The 20,365-nt window shown below is 39.7% G+C and overlaps 1 protein-coding gene across 1 annotated transcript in view; it reads right to left on the bottom strand.

The window, feature by feature from the left end:
• LOC144526119 (uncharacterized) overlaps positions 1-4,481 on the bottom strand; it is an 89,228-nt gene extending 84,747 nt beyond the window's left edge. Inside the window, exon 1 of the mRNA XM_078263335.1 lies at positions 4,292-4,481. Coding sequence (XP_078119461.1) covers positions 4,292-4,481 — 190 coding nt within the window. The remainder of the gene's footprint in view (positions 1-4,291) is intronic.
• Between the last annotated feature and the right edge of the window lie 15,884 nt (positions 4,482-20,365).

The following is a 20,365-nucleotide window of genomic DNA, read 5'->3' as shown; positions in this document are numbered from 1 at the left end:
GTGGAGGAGAGGTTGGGGTGAAGCGTGATCACGGAAGGCTTGTGTCATGTGGATGCACCGACATAATTGTTGTCATTACTTAGAATTCCTCATGGGGGGCGGCAGAAACTACGCACTATAGCTTTAAATTAGGGCTGTCAAACGATTAAACATTTTTAATCGCGAGTAATCGCTGAATTACTATAGTTAATCGCGATTATGATTAAAATTCTATTATTTTGCATTTCAGAACAGTTTTTAAGTACATATTAACAATCGAAAGCAATTTTTACCAGTGTATCTTGATTGGGAATCAAATGAATGCAAAGAAAGTTACTTTATGAACTTGATTTTAAGATTTGTAATTATTTATTTACTGTAAACAAAAGAAATGTGTGAATCTGTCATTATTGCACAATTCCTCCAAGTACCTAACTAAAAAACTAAAAATCCCTATCCTTACCAGAGTCAATATGGTGTTTAGTAACTCCTAAATAATGTTGATTACTCACTGACGTCCAGTGATCACCGGTTAATGAGACAGCGTTTGCAGCACCTTGCAGCTGTTCCAGTTGGGCTGCTTTCTCCGTGTCATACAGGCTGTGTATGGTGAAACTACTGTCCCCCTCGACGGCAACGAGACAGGTCAGAACATGCCAACCGTAGTACGTCTTTAAGACCCGAGTCCTCTACGATGCTGACAGGTCTGCAGTTAGTTGTCTACCGTTTAGCCTGGGTAGCATGCTAGCGGTAGCATCACGTTAACTGTACTACTATGCTTAGCTCCGTAGGTGGTAGCTCAAGCTTGACGTGCTTCGGTGATATTTTAATTAATTTTAAAAAGCTCCATTCAGAGTTATTGCTGCTGTGTTTCTCCATCATGCCTGCAGCCTGCAGCAGCAGGATGTGTTAGGAGGAAGTGGCAGCTTGATGATAAGTAACGGTGCTGCAAAGGGTCAAAATAGTAGCCTGTTAGGCATGACGCAAAGCCGAGTGAAGTGTAAAATAAATTAATAAATGCCGGCATGCGATTAAAAAAAATGTATCGCATCGCGTCGTCCCTTAATCGCATCGCGATTAACGCGTTAACGCTGACAGCCCTACTTTAAATGTGACATGAATAAATGATCCCTGCTGTACATTATAAATATGCATAGGTGATAATTGATTTTGGCGGCTATAAACTGTGCCCAGCAAACTCGAAGCTGTGGTAGGCACATAAAAACTACTGGTGTCCCTTGAAAGCACACATAACTCCCCCTTGCCATTGAGGTGAACAACCTTCTCTATATTAATCCATGTCTCTGTGTGTCTACAGGGCTTTTGTGTCTGCTCTATTTAACTCTCCAGCCTAGACAAATAATTTTCCATCTTATGTCTTATGTCTTTTGTACTCAAATCCTCCAGTATGCTCTTATCTATATTACTTCTCTCTTAATTTTTAACTTTTTAAGAAAGTAAAAAAAAGAAAAGAAAAATAAAGAAGGGTACTAAACAACAGTCGGCGACATTAAAGAACGGCTTGTTTATTCCTAAGGCTATATGGTCAAAATTAAGTGATTTAATAATAATGTAATAACTATAACAATAACTTATTTCACTAGTAAATTGCTGTTGAATGATAAAAACAACCACCAGATGGGAAAGGGGCATTTACAATAACTGTGACTGCACCACAAGGCTGTAGGTTATCAATTTCATTGAACGCAACGTCTGTGTTTTTCTGACGACAGCTGCAGACTGTTACATCCCGGTGTTGAATCCTCTACAGTAAAATACAGTCACACTTTACACCGTTTAGCGTTAGCTGTCAGCATTGTAACCGTGTTTAATCCAGCTACTAGCTAGCGGTAGGCTAACGTTAGTTGCCGTCGAGTATAGTGTTAACAAGCATCACGTGCAGCGATGTTTCTGTTGCCTGTAACGTCCGTTTTCAGAGAATCCGAGAGCAGCGCAGACATATCAGTGGCACTGAAATAAGGCGCCGAAATCCGCGTTGCTATTCGGTCCGGTAGATACAGGTCGTGAAGGCACCAGTGCCGTATTAGCACCGGATTTCGGTACCCAACCCTATTCAGGAAGAAGATTTGTATAAGTAAATGTTCCAATTAATGATCCAGGCAGCGCATTCTCGTCTCCCTCCTTCATTTTACAGTTGAATGGTGGCTAGAACGGCTACGTGTCAAAGGTCAATACGGAATGGATTAATATGCGTTATTCTTTTTAACGCGTTATTTTTTCTCAGACTAATTAATCTAAATTAACGCGTTATTTTGACAGCCCTACTTTATAGGTGTTACTTATTCACTGCTGCTACTTATATTCACACTGTACTTATTTATGTTCATACTGTATGTATGTTGACACTACACTACAATCTTTTTAACCTAATCTTACTTGTAACCTAATCTCATTTACTTCTACTTAACATTTTTATTTATTTATATTATTGTAGCCATGTTACTTTATACACTACATTTTGTTACACTTATTTTACCTTGAATTTGACTGTAAGCAACTGCAACTAAATAAGGGGATCAATAAAGTATTCTGATTCTGATGTATCTGTTTCTAAACTCTACAACCACTATGGAATACTTACATACACAAATAGTAACATTTTCAGGAAATGTTTTAATTGAATTGAAACAATTGAATTATTTGCCTAGTTTCAAAGATCTAGTTACTGAAAATAAAAACCAGGTTATAGCTACAGTATATGTGCTTGGGACTGTGCTAAGGCAGTGGAGACTGAAGAGGTGGGGCTTATTAAATGGGGCTATATTAGCTACTAATATCACATACTTAATCACAGTTAAACAGAATTTTAACGGAAACATTTCAGTTCACCACTAAGATCCATCAGCCTCCAGACACACAAATATTTATCTACAGCTGCTAACAGAAATCTGACGAGAAACATCATCCTAAATATATTTGTGGATCGAATTTGAGAAAACAATTACTCATCAAATGAGTATTTTCATTCTTTAAAAAAAGTGCATCTCACCAATTTTACACATAAAAGGTCAGTTTACTGGTCATAAGGGATATGACTTTGGAAAAAGTAATTTGTACATATAGCTACCAAAAGTACTGGTATGTATGTATGTATGTATGCCACGTATTTATTAATAAATGCACCGCATTGACTGCCGCTGTATAAGACCACAAAGATAAACACAGGGCTTTCAAACTGGGGGTGCAGAGTTCGTGTCCCGGATAAAGTTGAGAGGAAAACACAAGACTTTCACCCAGGAAAGAGGTATTTGTGTCAATCTTGTCACAATCTTTTTTTCAAATCTTAACTAGTAGTTTTGGTGCCTAAACTTAACTGTCATCGCCGCATGCGACCACCTTTTGTTAACTGTAAAAGAGAAGCTAAACTTAACTGTCATGTGACCATTCGGCTAAACTTTGTCATGTGACCGACGGTGATTGCTGTAATTTCGTACGATCTCATACGAATTGTTGTGCATGAGTTTTCGTATAAGATATTGTATGAACCTGTTCATGAGAATGCTTTGATCTCTGCCAGATTGTTTACGAGTGAAATCCTAATTATCATAAGACATAAATGCAGATGTGTGTTTTGGCAGGTTGGCACTGAATTCTAAGGTGGGTGTATAATACTGTAAAATACTTGACAACATTTTCCTAAAGCTAAAATATGGCTGTGTATTACGACTGGTACTTACGGAAGGTGTAAGCAGAGAGTGGTTATTTGGCTTAAACATGCAAAACCACTACCCTGGAAATCCAGAAATCTCGCAAGACCACAATCTGAATTTGCTCAGCGAGTCACTATGCTCATTAACTATGCCCTTGGAGCCGGGCTGCACCAAACACATCGCTGTATCTGATATAGGCGGGCCAGAGGCGAGCTAAACAGATGACGACAGTTTAACCTACCAGTTAGCTCCGCTTGTAGCTAAGCGTATGGGGCTCTGGATACGTCACCCCGTGTATTGTTGTGATTGGTTGTAGAGTTATCCAGACCCTTAATCTTTCAGATTTGGGTCTGGATTTCCAGGCTACAAAACCACTGGTATGGTCCTTTAAGAGTGCAGTGAACACACACACAAATGTCTGTTTCAGACAGTTTACCACCTTAAAACTTGAGGCAGATTTCACCCAGATGACTTAAATTCAAGCCCAGTGAGGTAAAAATACAATTTTTTCTAAATGCCTACGAGCCAACTCCAATCTAACCTCCTCCAGAGACGTGATCTTTCCTACAGGGATCGACATCCCATTGGGGAAAGCATCACATCCTCTTCACGTCTTTGCGTGAACGCTCACAGCGACTTACCGCTCTTGGTGTCCTTTCCATCCAGTAAGGGCCGGTACTCGCTCTTGGAGACTGTCTCTCCCACCTTGTCATCATAGCTCTCTTTCTCCAGTGAGGCCACAAAGTCTCTCTTCAGCAGGGCCTCAGCAGGGGCCCCACCTGGGACCCCACCTCCACCCCCACCCAGAGCATCTCGCAGGCTCAGGTCCATAGTCCTGTTACTGGAGAGAAAAAGAAGAGCCTGTGTGTAATAAACGTATAACTTCTTCCTACCAGTGAGCATCACATTTATTATTTGTATGTGACTGACCACTTCACACCTTTTACAAGCCTGTCGATTCAGGTGAGCAATGGTTTGACTGCCCAGTTCACACAATATTTAGACAATTCGAGCAGAAACTGGCACATGTTGCACTGTGTGATGTGCTTTCTTTCCTCTGTTTCTCTGCTTTCACTGTTCTCCGTTCATTTTCTCTCCTCTCTCTTAATGAGTGAGACATGCTTGCCTGTGAAATAACTTTCTGAGATGAATTCATGTTAGTAATTAAAGTCAAATCAATGAAAACAGCTTGTCTATGTAGACAAGTTTGTGGAAGTCAAATTTATGGTGGACATTTTCTGTATGTTACAACATAATGGTTGATAAGAAAAAAGGCTGAACTGACTGTGTGTATAATCTACTTTATTTAAGATTCCGAGAATTTTCTGGAAAACATAATGGGCCCTATTTTAACGATGTAAGTGCACGGCGTGAAGCGCCTGGCACTTTTGCTACTTAACGGCGGAAAAAAGGGTCCATGTGCCAGGCGCATGGTTCCAAAGGGTTGGACTTAGTGCCTTCATTAATCGTAGGTGTGTTTTGGGCGTAAGACGCAATAAACCAATCAGAGTGTCATCTCCCATTCCCTTTAAAAGCCAGGCACGTTTTTACTTTGGCACATCGCTATTATGATGGCAGATTTGCTCAACAGGAAGGAGATATTTTCAGGAGAAGAAACTGATCTGCTTGTGCGAGCAGATCATATCATAATACTATTTCACATTGTAATCATTTTTTAATATTCTGCATGTTTGTGTGCTGCTGCGCATCCGTGTGTGTGTAAGAAGAAGTTAAAATAACAATGAAATTCTGCGTTATTGACTTTAGATCAGGTTTTTGTTGGTCAATGGTGCGATCACTTTCCGCTGCCTCAAGATAGCAATACGCCAAGAATGCACCTGAACACACCTCCCTTAAGACCAGCACATCCATGGGCGCACAGATGGGCTCAGGTGCATTTGCTATTTAAACGACGAGGGCGCCGGACGGGAAATTGACAACTGCGTCGGTCTTAAACTAGCAAAGACACATGCGTCGGGCTTTGCGCTTCGCCGGGTGCAAGATAGGGCCCAATGAGTGTGCTGTGTTTTTCTTTTCCTATTGTCTTGGAACTCCTGATACTACAGCAGCTGTTTAACGTCAGTCAGGTACTTCTCAATCAAAACAAAGCTAAATAAAAAATGGCCTTTAAATAAGTAATGCAACAAAGCCAACATGTAATGAGTATTTTTTCCCCCTACAACAAAAGCCATGAACTTTGCATAGAAAATGACTTCTAATTCCAAAATAATCCAGCAAAACATTTAGTTTTATAGCCAAGATGTGCCGATCTAGAGAGAGAATGTGATTTTAAAAAGAACTGCTGCTTTTCTGGAATGTGTTTGCGCTGGGCAACAGGATGTATCCTCACACATTGACTGTCCACAATGTCAGGCGTCAAGACGGCACCAGTGTGTGGACTGACACAGAAAACAATGGGTGCCAGTGTTTTGATGTCTGTCATACACTGCAAGTGTGTGTTGCCATTAAGGTTGTTTCTGCTGATAAAGCTAAAGAGGAAATAAAAAAAGATAGTCTAATTGCATAAAAGCAAAAAACATCACAGCATCTAAAAATCTTGTTTTACAGTAAACGCAGACCGGACACAGATGTTTAAAAAAATGTTTCTCCTCTCTCTGACATTGAATGATCACAGAAATAAAAGTGATTATATTGATCTATTGCCCTTCATCACTTTATTGTAAACTCAGTGCCTTTGTCAATGTTGGAATCTTGTAAAGAAAATGATGACTTCACTTTTTTTAGTAATCTGATTGGTCAGTAGTTATTGACTGGTTTTAATCTGGTACTCTTAACTGACCCTGCTTCTGCAGGTTACTGCCCAGCAGGTTAGCTGGGGAGTATACAGTAGGGTTACCATGGTGATGTACCCCAGTTAAAAGTAAACCAGCTTCTTGATACCAAAAAAACCTGAGTTAATGTGGAAATCATAGAAATAAAATGGATAGAAAGGCCATTGAACCCTTGGTAATTTGATTGGTACACCACAAAATGGCGTTTGTTGTTAGTTGTCATAGGGGCAATTTGCGTCAGTGGGGCCTTAAACTGTGTCGCAGCTCACTGCGAGGAGAGCCGCCCGACGCAGCTCGGGAGCCGTTCTCTGGAGTTCCAGGGAGTGAGGAGGGAGAGCCCAGCGGCACTGGGTTAGCGGACCGCTAACGTTAGACCCAGCCCACTGTTCGACTCATTCTCTGAAACCGATGCAGCATAAAAGCACGGTGGAACCAGCAAGCTAGCCAGCCGGTATTAGCTTGCTAACTCCGCCTTAACGTTAACGTTTCCCCCTCGCCACATCGTTCACAGAAAACGAGCCGAATAAAGCTGTCCCTCGTGGCGACAGCAATGTGCTTTGTGCGGATGAAGCATGAAGTTCATTTGACTCATGTAGCGGCTGGCTCTCTGCCTCGTAACTTTACTCCTCCACTGCTCGTTTGTCCATTACTGCAAAACCTCAGCTCCGCGACTTGCCGGAAGTCGGCTTATTATCGGAAGTTTATATGTTACCATGGCAATGGTACACATAAAAATGGCTACTGCTCTGACCATTCCGCTACGTCGATTTTAATGGAAATGGCCTTTCTACCATTTTATTTCTATGGTTGAAATCTTTTGTGGACTGCATAGTATTGAAATGCTAGTATAGAAACAAGTATTTTCCTCTCTGACTGCTACAACACTATAGGGACTGAACCTGCAGCCGGTTACATGTTGTATCTAATGCTGCGTTCCAGGCAACCCGTAACCTGTGTTTTCACAACCTTCTACCCGTGAAAGTGCCCTGGAACGGCTGTCAAACCCGTTACTACTCGTGAACTCGTACCAGATCGTTCCCAGTTACAGTTTTTGACATCACACACACATAAACAACAATGGCGACCCCTGTTGATGCTGTACAGACGCCGGTGATTAATGGTGAGAAATAGAAATAAATAGACATAAATAGGCAACATAAAGTAATCAAAACAATACACATACAATTGTGTACTACTACAGGTTATGTTTATTAAATGAAGCCCAAAATATGTCGCAGACTAGAAATTGCTAGTATCAGCTAGCGCTAGCTAACGTCACTGTTAGGTAGCCGCTAGCTTAAGTTTACGTTAGGTAGCCTAACCTGAACCCTGCCAACGGCACGTTTAGCTAGCTTTGATTATGATTATTTTTATCATCAGATGCACAAATCTGCTGTACATAAACGTAACTAAACAGACTTTCACTCAATCACAGTTTATCTGGATAATGACATGCGTGACTTTGCCTGGAACGCTACCAAGTCGTGAGTCGTGACTTGAAGTCGTAACTTACAGGCTAAGAATTGTGTCTGGAACGCAGCAATAGTCTAAACACCCAGAGCACAAGTGGTGATGTGTTTAGTGTTGCCAAGATGGAAATAAACAGAAGAAGAACTGGATAGCTAAACCAACATGAACTTAACTTTGTCGACAGAAATCCAAAACAACGACATCAATAACAAAATGTAAGCAATTTAAATCCATTTTGTTAATATATATATATATATATATATTTATTCAAAAATAAAAATAAACCTCAACCTTAAAGATGGAGTATTGGTTGGATTCACTTTTCACTCAACCTGCTAAATCTCACAAACATAATCGGTGTCCCAACACTTAGACAGCATAACCCTTGAACAAACTCTCTGTCCTCTGTTTGTCCCTCCATCCACCATCCCAGCAAACAAGCTGGCATTGTCTTGCAACTGTACCACACACACACACACACACACACACACACACACACACACACACACACACACACACACACACACACACACACACACACACACACACACACACACAGGCCAGTAGCCAGTATGAGGACATACAGTATAGTGTTAGCAGGCCTTGAGTGGAACTGTAGGCCATTGTTTCAGGGGGTCACAGTATAGTGGACACCTCACACAACACACACAGTTTGGGTTTCTACCTCTTTTCTACCGTCATTCCTCTCTGTTACTCTATTGCAGTTATGAATATTTTCCTGTTATTGCCTCTGATTTTGTTCAATGTTTCTTTCAAATACATGTCCCTACAAATTCTGGTTACTGGAATGCTTATAATCACAGAGCACTCTCTCTCTCAGACACACACACACTCACAAAAATTAACCAATCCCAAACAGAGGCTTCCTAACCTCTATTACCCTCTTAGCGTATTATTCTGCAATATTTATGGCTCCAATGGAGAGGTTTCATAAGCCAGAATGTTCAGTGGCCTGGAGTTGGTGTTCTTTGTTTTCTCTCAGCCATTCTCCCTCGCATTCTCACAGTAGCACTCTTTATTTTTTATATATTATTAATCTCATTTTTTTTTAACTTATCCTATACAAATTGAGTATGGTAGACAAAGAAATTCAGTTTTTAACTGATGCTGAAACTTTGTATGACCTCGAATTTAGATTTATGAGATATTTTGGATGATTCTTCCAGTCCTTGCAGACAGCTTGATAACCCCCGGTCCTACAGGAAAGGAAGGAAGAGCACTGCGAGCACATGGGAAATGTGCCTCTTCAAAGACCTCATCACGCTGGATAAAATCACAAAGGACCAGAAAGAGCTTTGTATAGCAAAAGAGATTACCAAGGATCATTCTCCTCCTTTAGGAAAGTGCAATTGTAGTCCATACATAAGCTACTGCTTCGTATTATATTAAAGCTGCCCTAATCAATATTCGTCTATCTAACAATGTGTAAAATTATTATGTGTATGGGTTCCTCTTAGTAATGAATAGAGCCCGACCCACATGGGATTTTTGAGACCGATTTTAGAGGGCAACAATTTTAGAGGGCAACAATTCTCCAATTTCCAATATGGCAACCGATGTGACTGAGTGAATTTTTGAGCTGGAATGGAAATTTCTATGTGGATTGTGCACCGATATGACTATGCAAAGGCATTGTATATGCCTATGCAGGTTTATATATATATATATATATATATGTGACAATGTATGTTCACATGTATATATATTATTGTTTACTTATTAAAAAAAATGTGTGAAAAAAACAACAACTGTACACTACATGCTCAGCAGCAAACAGCAGACAGACATAGTTAGCAACTAGCTGGTGAACATATTGGCGCATTTAGCAGCTAAAGACCCAGATATCTCTCAAGAGTTGGTGGAGACCCAAAACAGAACTAAAAGGAGAGTTAATATTCGACTAATATTCGCCAGGTGGCCAGAAACACGACTCCAAATGAATGCTAATGGTTCTTTGTTTCTCCTTGTGTGGCATTATTTTGCTAACACATTAGCCGCAACAACTTTATAAAATGATATATCAGTGTTGTTGTTTTTTGTTTTGCTGCCCCCAAGTGGCCAAAGGAAATCCATTAATGCAGCTTTAAAGCGGATATGATTAAGTCACTAAGGCCAAAACAGCATTTAACAGCATATATGTACACCAAAATCAATTCCTTTCAGAGGAATCGCTGCAATATGTGGATTGTAAATTGGTGCAGTACTCTCACGTGAAACACAACTTTTGAAAATGGCGTGAAAAGAGACAGAAGAGGGAGAGATGATGATGACGACGATCATGATGATGATGATGATGATGATGATGGTTGTTGGGTGGGACAGCTGTTGCACTCCGAGGGATTAAAAACTATCCCTGCATCCACAATCCCTTGCTCCAGCTTCCGCCACCTCTCCTCTGCTACATAATCATCTCATCCTCCAAAACACTGACAGCTATTACGCAAGCCACAGATTGGCAGGAAATCCAACACATAACTGCACCATAAAAATGCAAGAGAGATTTGGTGGATTATGTTTGTGTGTGTGTGTGTGTGTGTGTGTGTGTGTGTGTGTGTGTGTGTGTCTGTGTGTGTGAGAACATTAACCATTACCTAAATTAAGCTCCATCCCACAGTGAAGCCGCTAGAGGAGCAAACATTATTGGCCACAGCAAAAATAATGGTACAGTAAAAAATTGTATTTCTTCACTTTGCTTAAGAAAGAAGATAAAAACAAATGATCTACTGAGCAAAAGCACTCTATGTGCTTATTTTGATGAGCACACATATGAGACAAGACAGGATATCCTGGGCAGCTGTTGCCTGGGAACCAGATGAATCTGCAAGCTCATGTTTTATTTACTGTAGTAGATGCGTCTGGTCCCCCCACCCTTTTCAAATGTTATCAATCAAATGAATGGGCGTTATCAGTGGTTATAAGCCTCATATATAGGGGTTAGAAGGGGACTGTTACACCTAGCTTCAGAAGGCCATTATCATGTATTTAAAAGGTTGATCATGGATACGAATACAAGAAGACTCCAGATCCAGTTCAAGATCCCACAAGTTTTTAAAAGGTTGCAATTATAAATTATATATATATATATATATATATATATATATATATATATATATATATATATATATATATATATATATATATATATACACACACACACACACACACACACATTAAAATGTTTAAACTTTGTGAATTTAAAGGTTTAGGCTACAAAATGACTTGGTTAGGTTAGGAAAAGTTTATGGTTTGGGTTACAATAACTTAAGTTTTACTTTCACTTTAGCACAGGACATAAACAGTGGTCTCCTGGGTTAAAGTCCTGTGTTTGTTTGACCTGTCTATCCACCCCAAACTCCTCCTTACCCAGACGTTATCGCTCTTTATACTACGCCCCCTGACTTCCTCCTTTGCTCCCTTCATAATTACTTCGGCCAATAGAGGTCGCCGCCTAACTATTTTGAACCTCTCTTTGGTGACCCGCTGTACCAATAGATGAGCGTAGGGTTATACCATCTCAAATCAATGGTAGTGATAATTACTGATAATGGCCATTTAATGGGCTGATAACATACAAAGTGGGTGGTACTCCTCCATTTTGGACAGATTTCCAGCAGCCTGAGATGTGCCGGGCCAATCACAACCACTTATTTAATATGGGGCGTGTCTAAGATGAAGACTGTGAAAAGGAGTGCCCTTAAGGCATTTTCAAAAGCAACCAAGATAGCTGCAGCTGATGTGGAACTTTCTATTGAAGTGGCTGTACTGGACGGTATATTTTCGCTAAAAGAACAATTAACTGCACTTAAAGCTTTTTTTGAAAAGAAATATGTGGCAAACAATCAAATGCTGGTTTACATTATCATTACAAGAAGAAGTTATTATGTATGAGATTTGGTTTCAGTCATGAGACAATGGGCCTCATGCAAGAACATTTGTAATTTTATCCTAAATCCCTTTTAAAATCTCTACTAGGTTTGCTACGAGCATTTCACGTCAGATTCAACCAACTTTAACTACACAAACTTGTTGTGTTCAGATTAAGGCTTTATGATACTGACATCTAACAAATGTTTTGCTGCTGTGGAGAAAGGCAAACTATCTGTAGTGTAGACAACTTTGTACGTAAGAGAAAATTCTTAGGACGAGAAAATTGGCTAATGCCACAAATTCTCCTAAATCACTCGTATGTACCACTTCATGAATCTGCTCTTATGAGTGGTTCTTGGGTTAGGCCCAATGTGATGATGTGATTACTGTCTGTTCACAACCCACCAAGACATTAGACCACTGACATTAACTGATCTGTCTGAAGATGGATATTTCTGAATTACTGAAGACAGTAATACAAAAACAAAATCAGGGTTCAGTGTGTTTTAACTCCACAGTTATTTACCAGTTGGCTTTACAGTTGAGCCACAGGTCAGTTCAGCTCAGTGACGAGTCACAGTACATATAGGTCTGTGCCAATGATGTAACAACAGTGATTGGAGATTATGGCCCCACGGATCTGTTCCCTCCTGCATCCATGGGCTTATTGGTTGCAGAAAATGTAACAAAGAATCAAACCATAAATCTCTGGTTGGTTTCTTGCCAATACAAAACTAGTTTGCCAAATCATGTTAATATACACAATATATTTTGCACTTAGTGTTAGTCACAACATTGTTTATTGCTAGATTTTACGAGGATTGTATTATGTAAAGTGGCAGCGAATTTTTCCAACTCAGTATAATCCCAAACATCCTGCCTCCTGGCCTGACAAACAGAAGCACATCACTGCTTTAGCACAGTTTGAGTTTCACAGCAACTCTGAGCTAACTGAAGGACAGCAAGTGGCCAACACTTTGTGATGGCCAAATGAAGCTTCATGAACCACTGTCTAGCCCACTGGATGGAGCTCTCTGTTCAACAAAGGGTTTAAAGCACACTGAATTGCCGTTCTTTCACCCTTTTTCTTTAAACCAAGCGTGCCATCTTGTAGGGTCAACAAATACAACTAATGCTTCATGACGCTTCATTTGGACATCATTAGCCAACACTGCAGCTTTCAGCTTTGTTGTCCAGCCTACTGGAGGGTTCACACACGGTAGAAAGGATAGAGAGGCACCAAGTCAGGAGAACAGAGAAAGAGAGAGAGAAAGCGAGAGAGAGAGAGAGAGAGAGAGAGAGAGAGAGAGAGAGAGAGAGAGAGTGAGTGTGCAAGTGTGCGAGAATAAGAGTGCTTTTGTGCTCTTGTCATTCAAAAAATAAATGTCATCAAGAGGCATTTGGTTTGGGTCACCAGTGACACAGTGACAAAAGGTAGTCAAATTGTAGCCAGGGAAAATCACCAGGAACTTGTTGCGTCATTTGTTCTTCTGTGTATCATAAAGGATGTCTATTCTAATTCAGTTTACTATTAATCAGATTGATAAATCTGAGCAGCATAAAGATTGTTAGCCTAAAAATGAAGGTAAATGAAGGCTATTTGGCCAATAAAAATGCCTTTAAAGTGAGTTTACATAGGAGAAGTTTGCCTGACAACATTGTGAATGTCACCAAATAGCCTACCATGTTGCTTCGGGTGGGAGAAAACTTCATCAACTTTAAACATTGTCACATTTTATTGCATTTTCTTATAAATTAACAGCAATTTCTACTGTAGATGAGAGCAAAACTGGCTGCAAACCTGAATTCAATCTCACAAACAAACCTATACCTACCAATAACCTCTGTACTTCAAAGTATCTGTTAATTCCTCTTCTATGTTATCGCTTACTCTAAATAAAGGGGCTAACAGCAGTAGGCTTCCACTTAATAAGAGCAAAAAGGTCACGTTTTATGCACAATCTGGACGTTCAGAGTGTGAGCTGAGCTGTGTACAGCTCTTGTAACACTTTAGCTGTAAGACTATATGTAGAAATTTACCCATTCATCTCTAAAACCAGCTGCACTGCAACTTTAAAGAGTGAGTGCTAAGCTATTTTATGTAAAACTGCTGATACTGGACATGCATCAGATGTGTGTGTACTGTAATAAGGTCATAAGTGATGCTAAAATGAATGGAAAACACATCTACAAATCTATCCAGATGTGTGGTTGCTTGATTTACGTAGATGATAATAGAGCTACAATATAGTATAAGAATGGGATTGTATGGATACACACAACAGGCAATATTCTTACTGGAGAGGTAATTAAAGCTGCTCTGTGAAAAGATTTTATTACAAAAATGTCTTAAAGCTGAACTAATCAATATTTTAATTTTAACAATGTATCCAATTACTACTATGTGTAAGCTGTGAAGGGTCACTTGCAGTGATTAACCCACAGAGAATTATCATCTAACAATGCAGCCCACCCTATACGGAACATTTTAGCATCTTTCAGCTAGTAGAGTGTTGCAGGAATGAGTCCTAAAACCTGGAGATGAGTTAGCACTTCCGATTCTCTCGTCTCAAAGTCAATGGGTTTTTTTGAATAGTTTTTTTGGTTAGATGCCTGAAATAAGTTATGTGGTTAACACAAGTTTAAGAGATTTTAGCATTTTGTTTTACAACATGAAATACGCCAGTAAATACCCCACTCGTGAATTTTTAAGTGGTTGATAACAAGTAGCTAACTGAGACTGCACTCTAGGAACACGCAAAATCAGTTGGACGCCACTGGAAGCTAGTATTGCATGCGACCATGATGTAGTTCGTTCAAAGCCTAATATGAATGAATGAATCAATGAATCAATGTATTGGTCGTAACCAAAGGGTAGGGTCAGAAGCTTGTAAAATTGTAAAACTGCTCCATTCAGTCTCATTGTTTCCGACGTCCACTATGACAAGGCCTGCAGACGCAGAGGATAAATGAGTAGCCCAATTTAGATAGGAGCTAACAATTTAGACAGCTGAAATTAAGGGTGCTCCGAGTGATCGGTCACCGATCGTTATCGGCCGATAAAGGCTTTAAATAGTTTGATCGGTGGTCTCCATAAAGGCCGATCAGATAGGCCGATCAGATGACGCACTACTCGTGAGAACATGTTCTACTATTTTCTCAATTTTTTTTGTAATTTATTCCGAAATAAGGCTTTGTATGTTAAGCTCTAAGCCGTTTAAGGTGTGTTTCTAACAGAGGAAGTAGAATGTTGAACGTTTCCTGTCAATAAAAGTAAACAGTTGACAATTCACAATACATTATCTTCTGTTAATTTTAATACTTTTACATTGTTGTTAAAAATATTAAAATCAATAGATGATAAATATATGACATGATAAATAGAAGGCTTCAAATAGACCTGGTGATCGGTATCGACCGATACGGCTTCCAGTGATCGGTGATCGCACCCAAAAATCCTGATCGGAGCACCCTTAGCTGAAATATGTCTGGGAGTCCGTTAGCGAGCTCAGAAATGACAACTCTGAAAGTGATGGTCATGTCTGTTGAATTTGTATACCTCATGCTATAGGCATGCTGCAGAAGTTTCCTTTTCTTTTCTTTTTATAACAAAGATATGATACAGATGGCAGGGGTTCTGTTTGATTAGAGGAAGGAAATAGTTTATATGGATGGTGTAATTAGAAAATAATCCTTCTCTATGATTAAACATTAAAGGACAAAAAGGAAATGCACCACCAAGGCTATAGCTTAGAGGTGTTTCCCATCTTTTAGACTCACGGCATCTAACATGTTAACAAAATCCTGTCATGGCTGCCCAGCCAGTCGCCATGGTGACTCAGCAGCTCCTCACTGTCTCCTTCTTGATGGGGCACAAACTCCGACACACACACACACACACACACACACACACACACACACACACACACACACACCTCTGTTGAGCAGCAGTTTAGATTACTGCTGACAACACACTGTCAACCTATCCACACACGCACAAAACACACATACATGCAGACACACTTCCACTTTGCATCAGTACATGAGAGAAAGGTGCAGACAGTCAGCTTATTCAACAGACCCGTGACTGACTGCGCAAATCTGTCAAATGTGGCCCTGTTCTGTGTTTCAAAGTAAGAGATGATCAAGACTGTACACAGGAGATGAGATGGAGAAAAGAACTCTTGAGAGCCAGTGAAGGAGATTGGAGGTAAAATGAGAACAGTACAGGATCTGCAGTTAATGATACTGTATCTTTCCATCTCTCCACTTCCTCCGACTGTGTTTACACTGCAGCTCCAAGTGTTTTTATTGAAGTGTGGTTAAAGGACAACACATTTTTTATTTCTGTGTTACACTTAAGACGGGAAATATTGTACTTTTTATATTTTTTTGATAACGCTGGTTAGTTAACTTGCATATTCAGATTACTAATATAAAATGCAATTAGCAAAGCAATTATAATGTATTATCATAGGTTTAGATAAGGCTTTGGTGATCCCGAGGGGGGAATTCACAAGCTACCAAGCAGATAAAAAAATGATAAAGTATTAAAAAGTAAGCCCCAATTTTACTAGCGGCAACACTTAAGTGATGAGCACACTAATGCATCAATACAGTATTTAAAATCCAAAAATAATATACATTATTCTGAAATGGGCCATTCTGTACAATGAGTACGGTAACTATTTGTACTTTAAGTATAGTTTGATGCTGATACTGTTATACTTTTACTTTAGTAACCTTGACTGCAGGACTTTTACTTGTAGCAGAGCAGACTGATCTCAATAAGTGGCATATGTATCACACGCCCATTCGTATGCCATTTTGGCGTGTTATCAAGACGCATAATCACTTTTTAGCGTGTTTATCAACGACGTTTGGCCTCCATTGACTTACATTACCTTGCGACTGCGTGTCAATTTACGCCGTAGCGAGTAGTATGAAAGCCCGAAAATCCGCATAGGGAGGTTGGCTGGGGGTGGTGGATGGGTCAAACACAGGACTTTCACCCAGGAGACTGGGGATCATGTCCCGCGTGTCACGTTTCCTAAACCCAACCGTCACTTTCTTCTTTTCCTAAACCCAACCCTGTTATCGTTTTCCTAAACCCAACTGTCCGAAAAGCGATTATGCGTCTTGATAACACGCCAAAATGGCATACGAATTGGCGTGTCATACATACGCCACTTATTGAGATCAGTCTGCAACCTGTCCGCTGGATACAGCGTAGACATACACGTGGATAGCTGAAATGCAACGTGCTGCTGTATACGCCGTAGACATACACGCGGATAGCTCAAAATGCATACAGATAACACGCCACTTGGTAGTGACCGGGACCACTCACAATAACATTTTCAGATATTTGTCTTAATAGAGCCACGTGTAGCTGACGGTGAGTCATACTTCCAGAACTGTATTTTGACTTATTTAATTTGTGGGACTTTAAACTAAGTTGGAATTGGTTGAACAGATTTCATATAAAATTGTTATTAATAGAAAGCAGACATCACACGTTTACAATGCAATGCCCTTAATCTAGTCAAGTGTATTTATAACTGTATCCTATATATATATATATATATATATATATATATACACACACACACTACTGTAACCCTTTACCCAGTGCATTTATCCATAGTATACAATAAAGAATAATTTAAGAACTACATAATCCTTGCAGAATCACGTTTTGCCATACGTACAGTAGTCTACTACAATATCTGGCACTATGTCAAAGTGTGGCATCGTCTCTTTGACAGCTATATATAGCTGTCATGTTAGACCTTTTTTTAACATTTCTTTTCCCTCCATTAAGTACATTATTTGTAAAAAATAAACTAAAAAAAGGCAAGTAATGTGGTTTAAATCGTTGCAATTTAATTGTAATTGCAATTTTGTCAAACTTTCCAGGAAAGTTATGGCATATGGCTGGGAAGGAGCATTCATGAAGCATTTTCTTTATCGTCCAAGCACAATGAATTGCCATTCCTTGAGCCTTTTTCTTTAAACCAAGAGGGCCATCAAGTGGGGTCGACAAATACAACTCATGGTCCATGAAGCTTCATTTGGACATCACTACTCTGACTGGAAATGTACTTACCAACAGCAGAACTGAAATTTGGGCAAACATGGTGAATCCACATTGTCTTTGTACACCAAAGTACACCAAAATGTATTAAAGAATAGTAACAAGATCAACTGTGATTTGTTACTTCTACTCTGAATCTTGAGCCTAAATCCTGAACTCCTCTTGTGCACACCATGTCCATGTTTAAATGTATTAAAGAAAGTCCATGAAAGGGAACATTTTGTACTATCCTTCTCTCACTCAAATGTACTGTCTGATGTCAGGTCTGATCTGAATCTGAGCTTCTGTTATCAGCAGGAAAGAAAAAACCTTTGCTTGTTTCAAATCACAAACCCCACAGCTCGCGGGAAGAGGATGATGACAAAAGACACACGGCTATCCCGTCCTCCCTGGCTCCACTGTACCATATGATGTCAGGTCTGATCTGAATCTCTGCCTCTTCCCTCAGCAGGAGAGAATGACCTTTGTTGTTTCCTGTGTACTCTCCGTTTCATCCGTTCACTGCATCTCTAATGTAGAGCCAGGTCGGACAGAGGGCTACTTTTCAAGTCATGATGGTACTGCACAGTATTGGTTTAGTATTTATTGGTTAAATTACTTCCAAAAAAAACATGCATATCAGTAATAAATGCCGCTATTTACTTACAGTTACTCCTTACAATCATGCAAGGGAAAGAGAAAGCCAGAGAACCTCTGAACAAAAGGGCTGACAAAACTGGCCAAAAACGACGTTCGAATATTTGTTCTAAAAAACCACAGGTTCGAATATATTGGAATATGTATTTTTGCGCATTATGTCCATAAAAGGGCAAACAATGGTAGACATAACTACTTGTGTAACCTAGACAGGACAGGCCACGGATTACACTGCCGTCAAGGGGCCATTCGTAATTTGGTCATAAACAACCGAGTCTCTTGCTGTTCCATGAATTTGTCCAACGAGATTTTCCAGTTGTCTCTGCAGTTTAAGATTTACGTTAGCGTCTTTGTGCCGCATGATAGGAACGCCATCAACACGCCCACTCGCTCGCTGTGAATTCTATTCCCGACCAGCTGTGCTCAATCTGACAGGAAGCTGAAAGTTAAGGAAGCAGCAGCTAACGAATGATTGCGCTAGGCAGATAGCCGCAGTAGGGCCATTTTTTTACTCTCTTATAATATTCGAATATTAGTGCTGTATGTATGATCAAAAATTTGTATCACGGTATTTTTTTAAGATTCTGGCGGTATCACAGTATATTACGGTATTTTCTTTCTTTTGCTTGACTGGGCCTTTATATAGGGTTATAATGGCTTATTCTACTTTCAGGAGTACATAGAATATCACAAAAACATTTTAATGTCATAATGTTTACTAAAAGCTTTGATTACTAAAGGGTTTGCTTGGCTCATCAACATTATACAATAATGTTATATGAAGGAGAATCCATGAAACAGTTGCAGAATCTAAACTATTTTTATAGTGCAAAGTAGTAAAATAAACTTAAATCAAATGAATACACATACAAACAACTTTAACATTGTTTCAAAACAAAATAATTAATAAGATAAGTATAAAAACTACCTTGGCCACAGGTAAATTAGGTTGTTGTAGAAAAGTGGGCGACTGAACGTAGCTCTGCTGTCAGCCTCCTTCGGTGTTTGAATAATGTTAGTAGGTCGGCGGACGTATTTCAGCGAGGCAAGCCATCTTAAATCCAGTGTTTTAATCATTGCTCTGAACCCGTCTTTCTCCCGTCTTTCTCAACAGTCTGTAGCGAGACCGTAGGTGGATTGTTATTGCGTTCATAATGTTGCTGCGCTGCATGCTTGAAGTGTCATGTCTTTAACGTTAGCACGGCCCAGTAACGTTAGCACGGCAGAGTAACGTTAACACGGCCGAGTAACGTTAACACGGCCGAGTAACGTTAGAGCGACGGGCAACAACAGTGGCTAAATTATGTCCGATTTTTTAGAAACAAAAAACTTGGGAACACCAGACGGCTCCTCTCTTGAGCATACGTTGTTCTGGTGTATCTCCGGTCTTTCTTCATCCTCTAACTTTCTTCTCTGTTTTTGAATGTGCAGTATCGACCGGAGCCTCTCCCAGCTTAACAGACTGTTATGCTACCTGACTAGCTAGCCGCTATAATGTTACCCAACATGCCGTCCGGCGGTGTAAATTTGTAAATGTAAAAATATTAGAAATTGTTTAAGTCACAAATTGTTGTGTGCTATGGTGTTTTATCCTGTTAAAGAGAGTTAGTTGTGGGCTATTAATTGTTGTGTTATAAAGTTACTACCATGAGTGAGAAGGGTACGCAGTTAACAGGGTTCCCGTTCTCAATTCTCTCGCAGATTACTTCAGCCGTAGTGCTCTCTATTACGGTATATGAAAAATTCATATCATACGGGAAATGAATACCGGTATACGGTATAAACCGGTATACCGCCCAGCATTATCAAATATACATTTTCATATTCGAATG

This window comes from Sander vitreus, chromosome 12 (genome assembly GCF_031162955.1).
Source record: "Sander vitreus isolate 19-12246 chromosome 12, sanVit1, whole genome shotgun sequence".
In the NCBI taxonomy this organism is placed as follows: Eukaryota; Metazoa; Chordata; class Actinopteri; order Perciformes; family Percidae; genus Sander; species Sander vitreus.
Note: the sequence above shows the minus strand (reverse complement) of the source record. Positions and strands in the feature narration are given on the sequence as shown.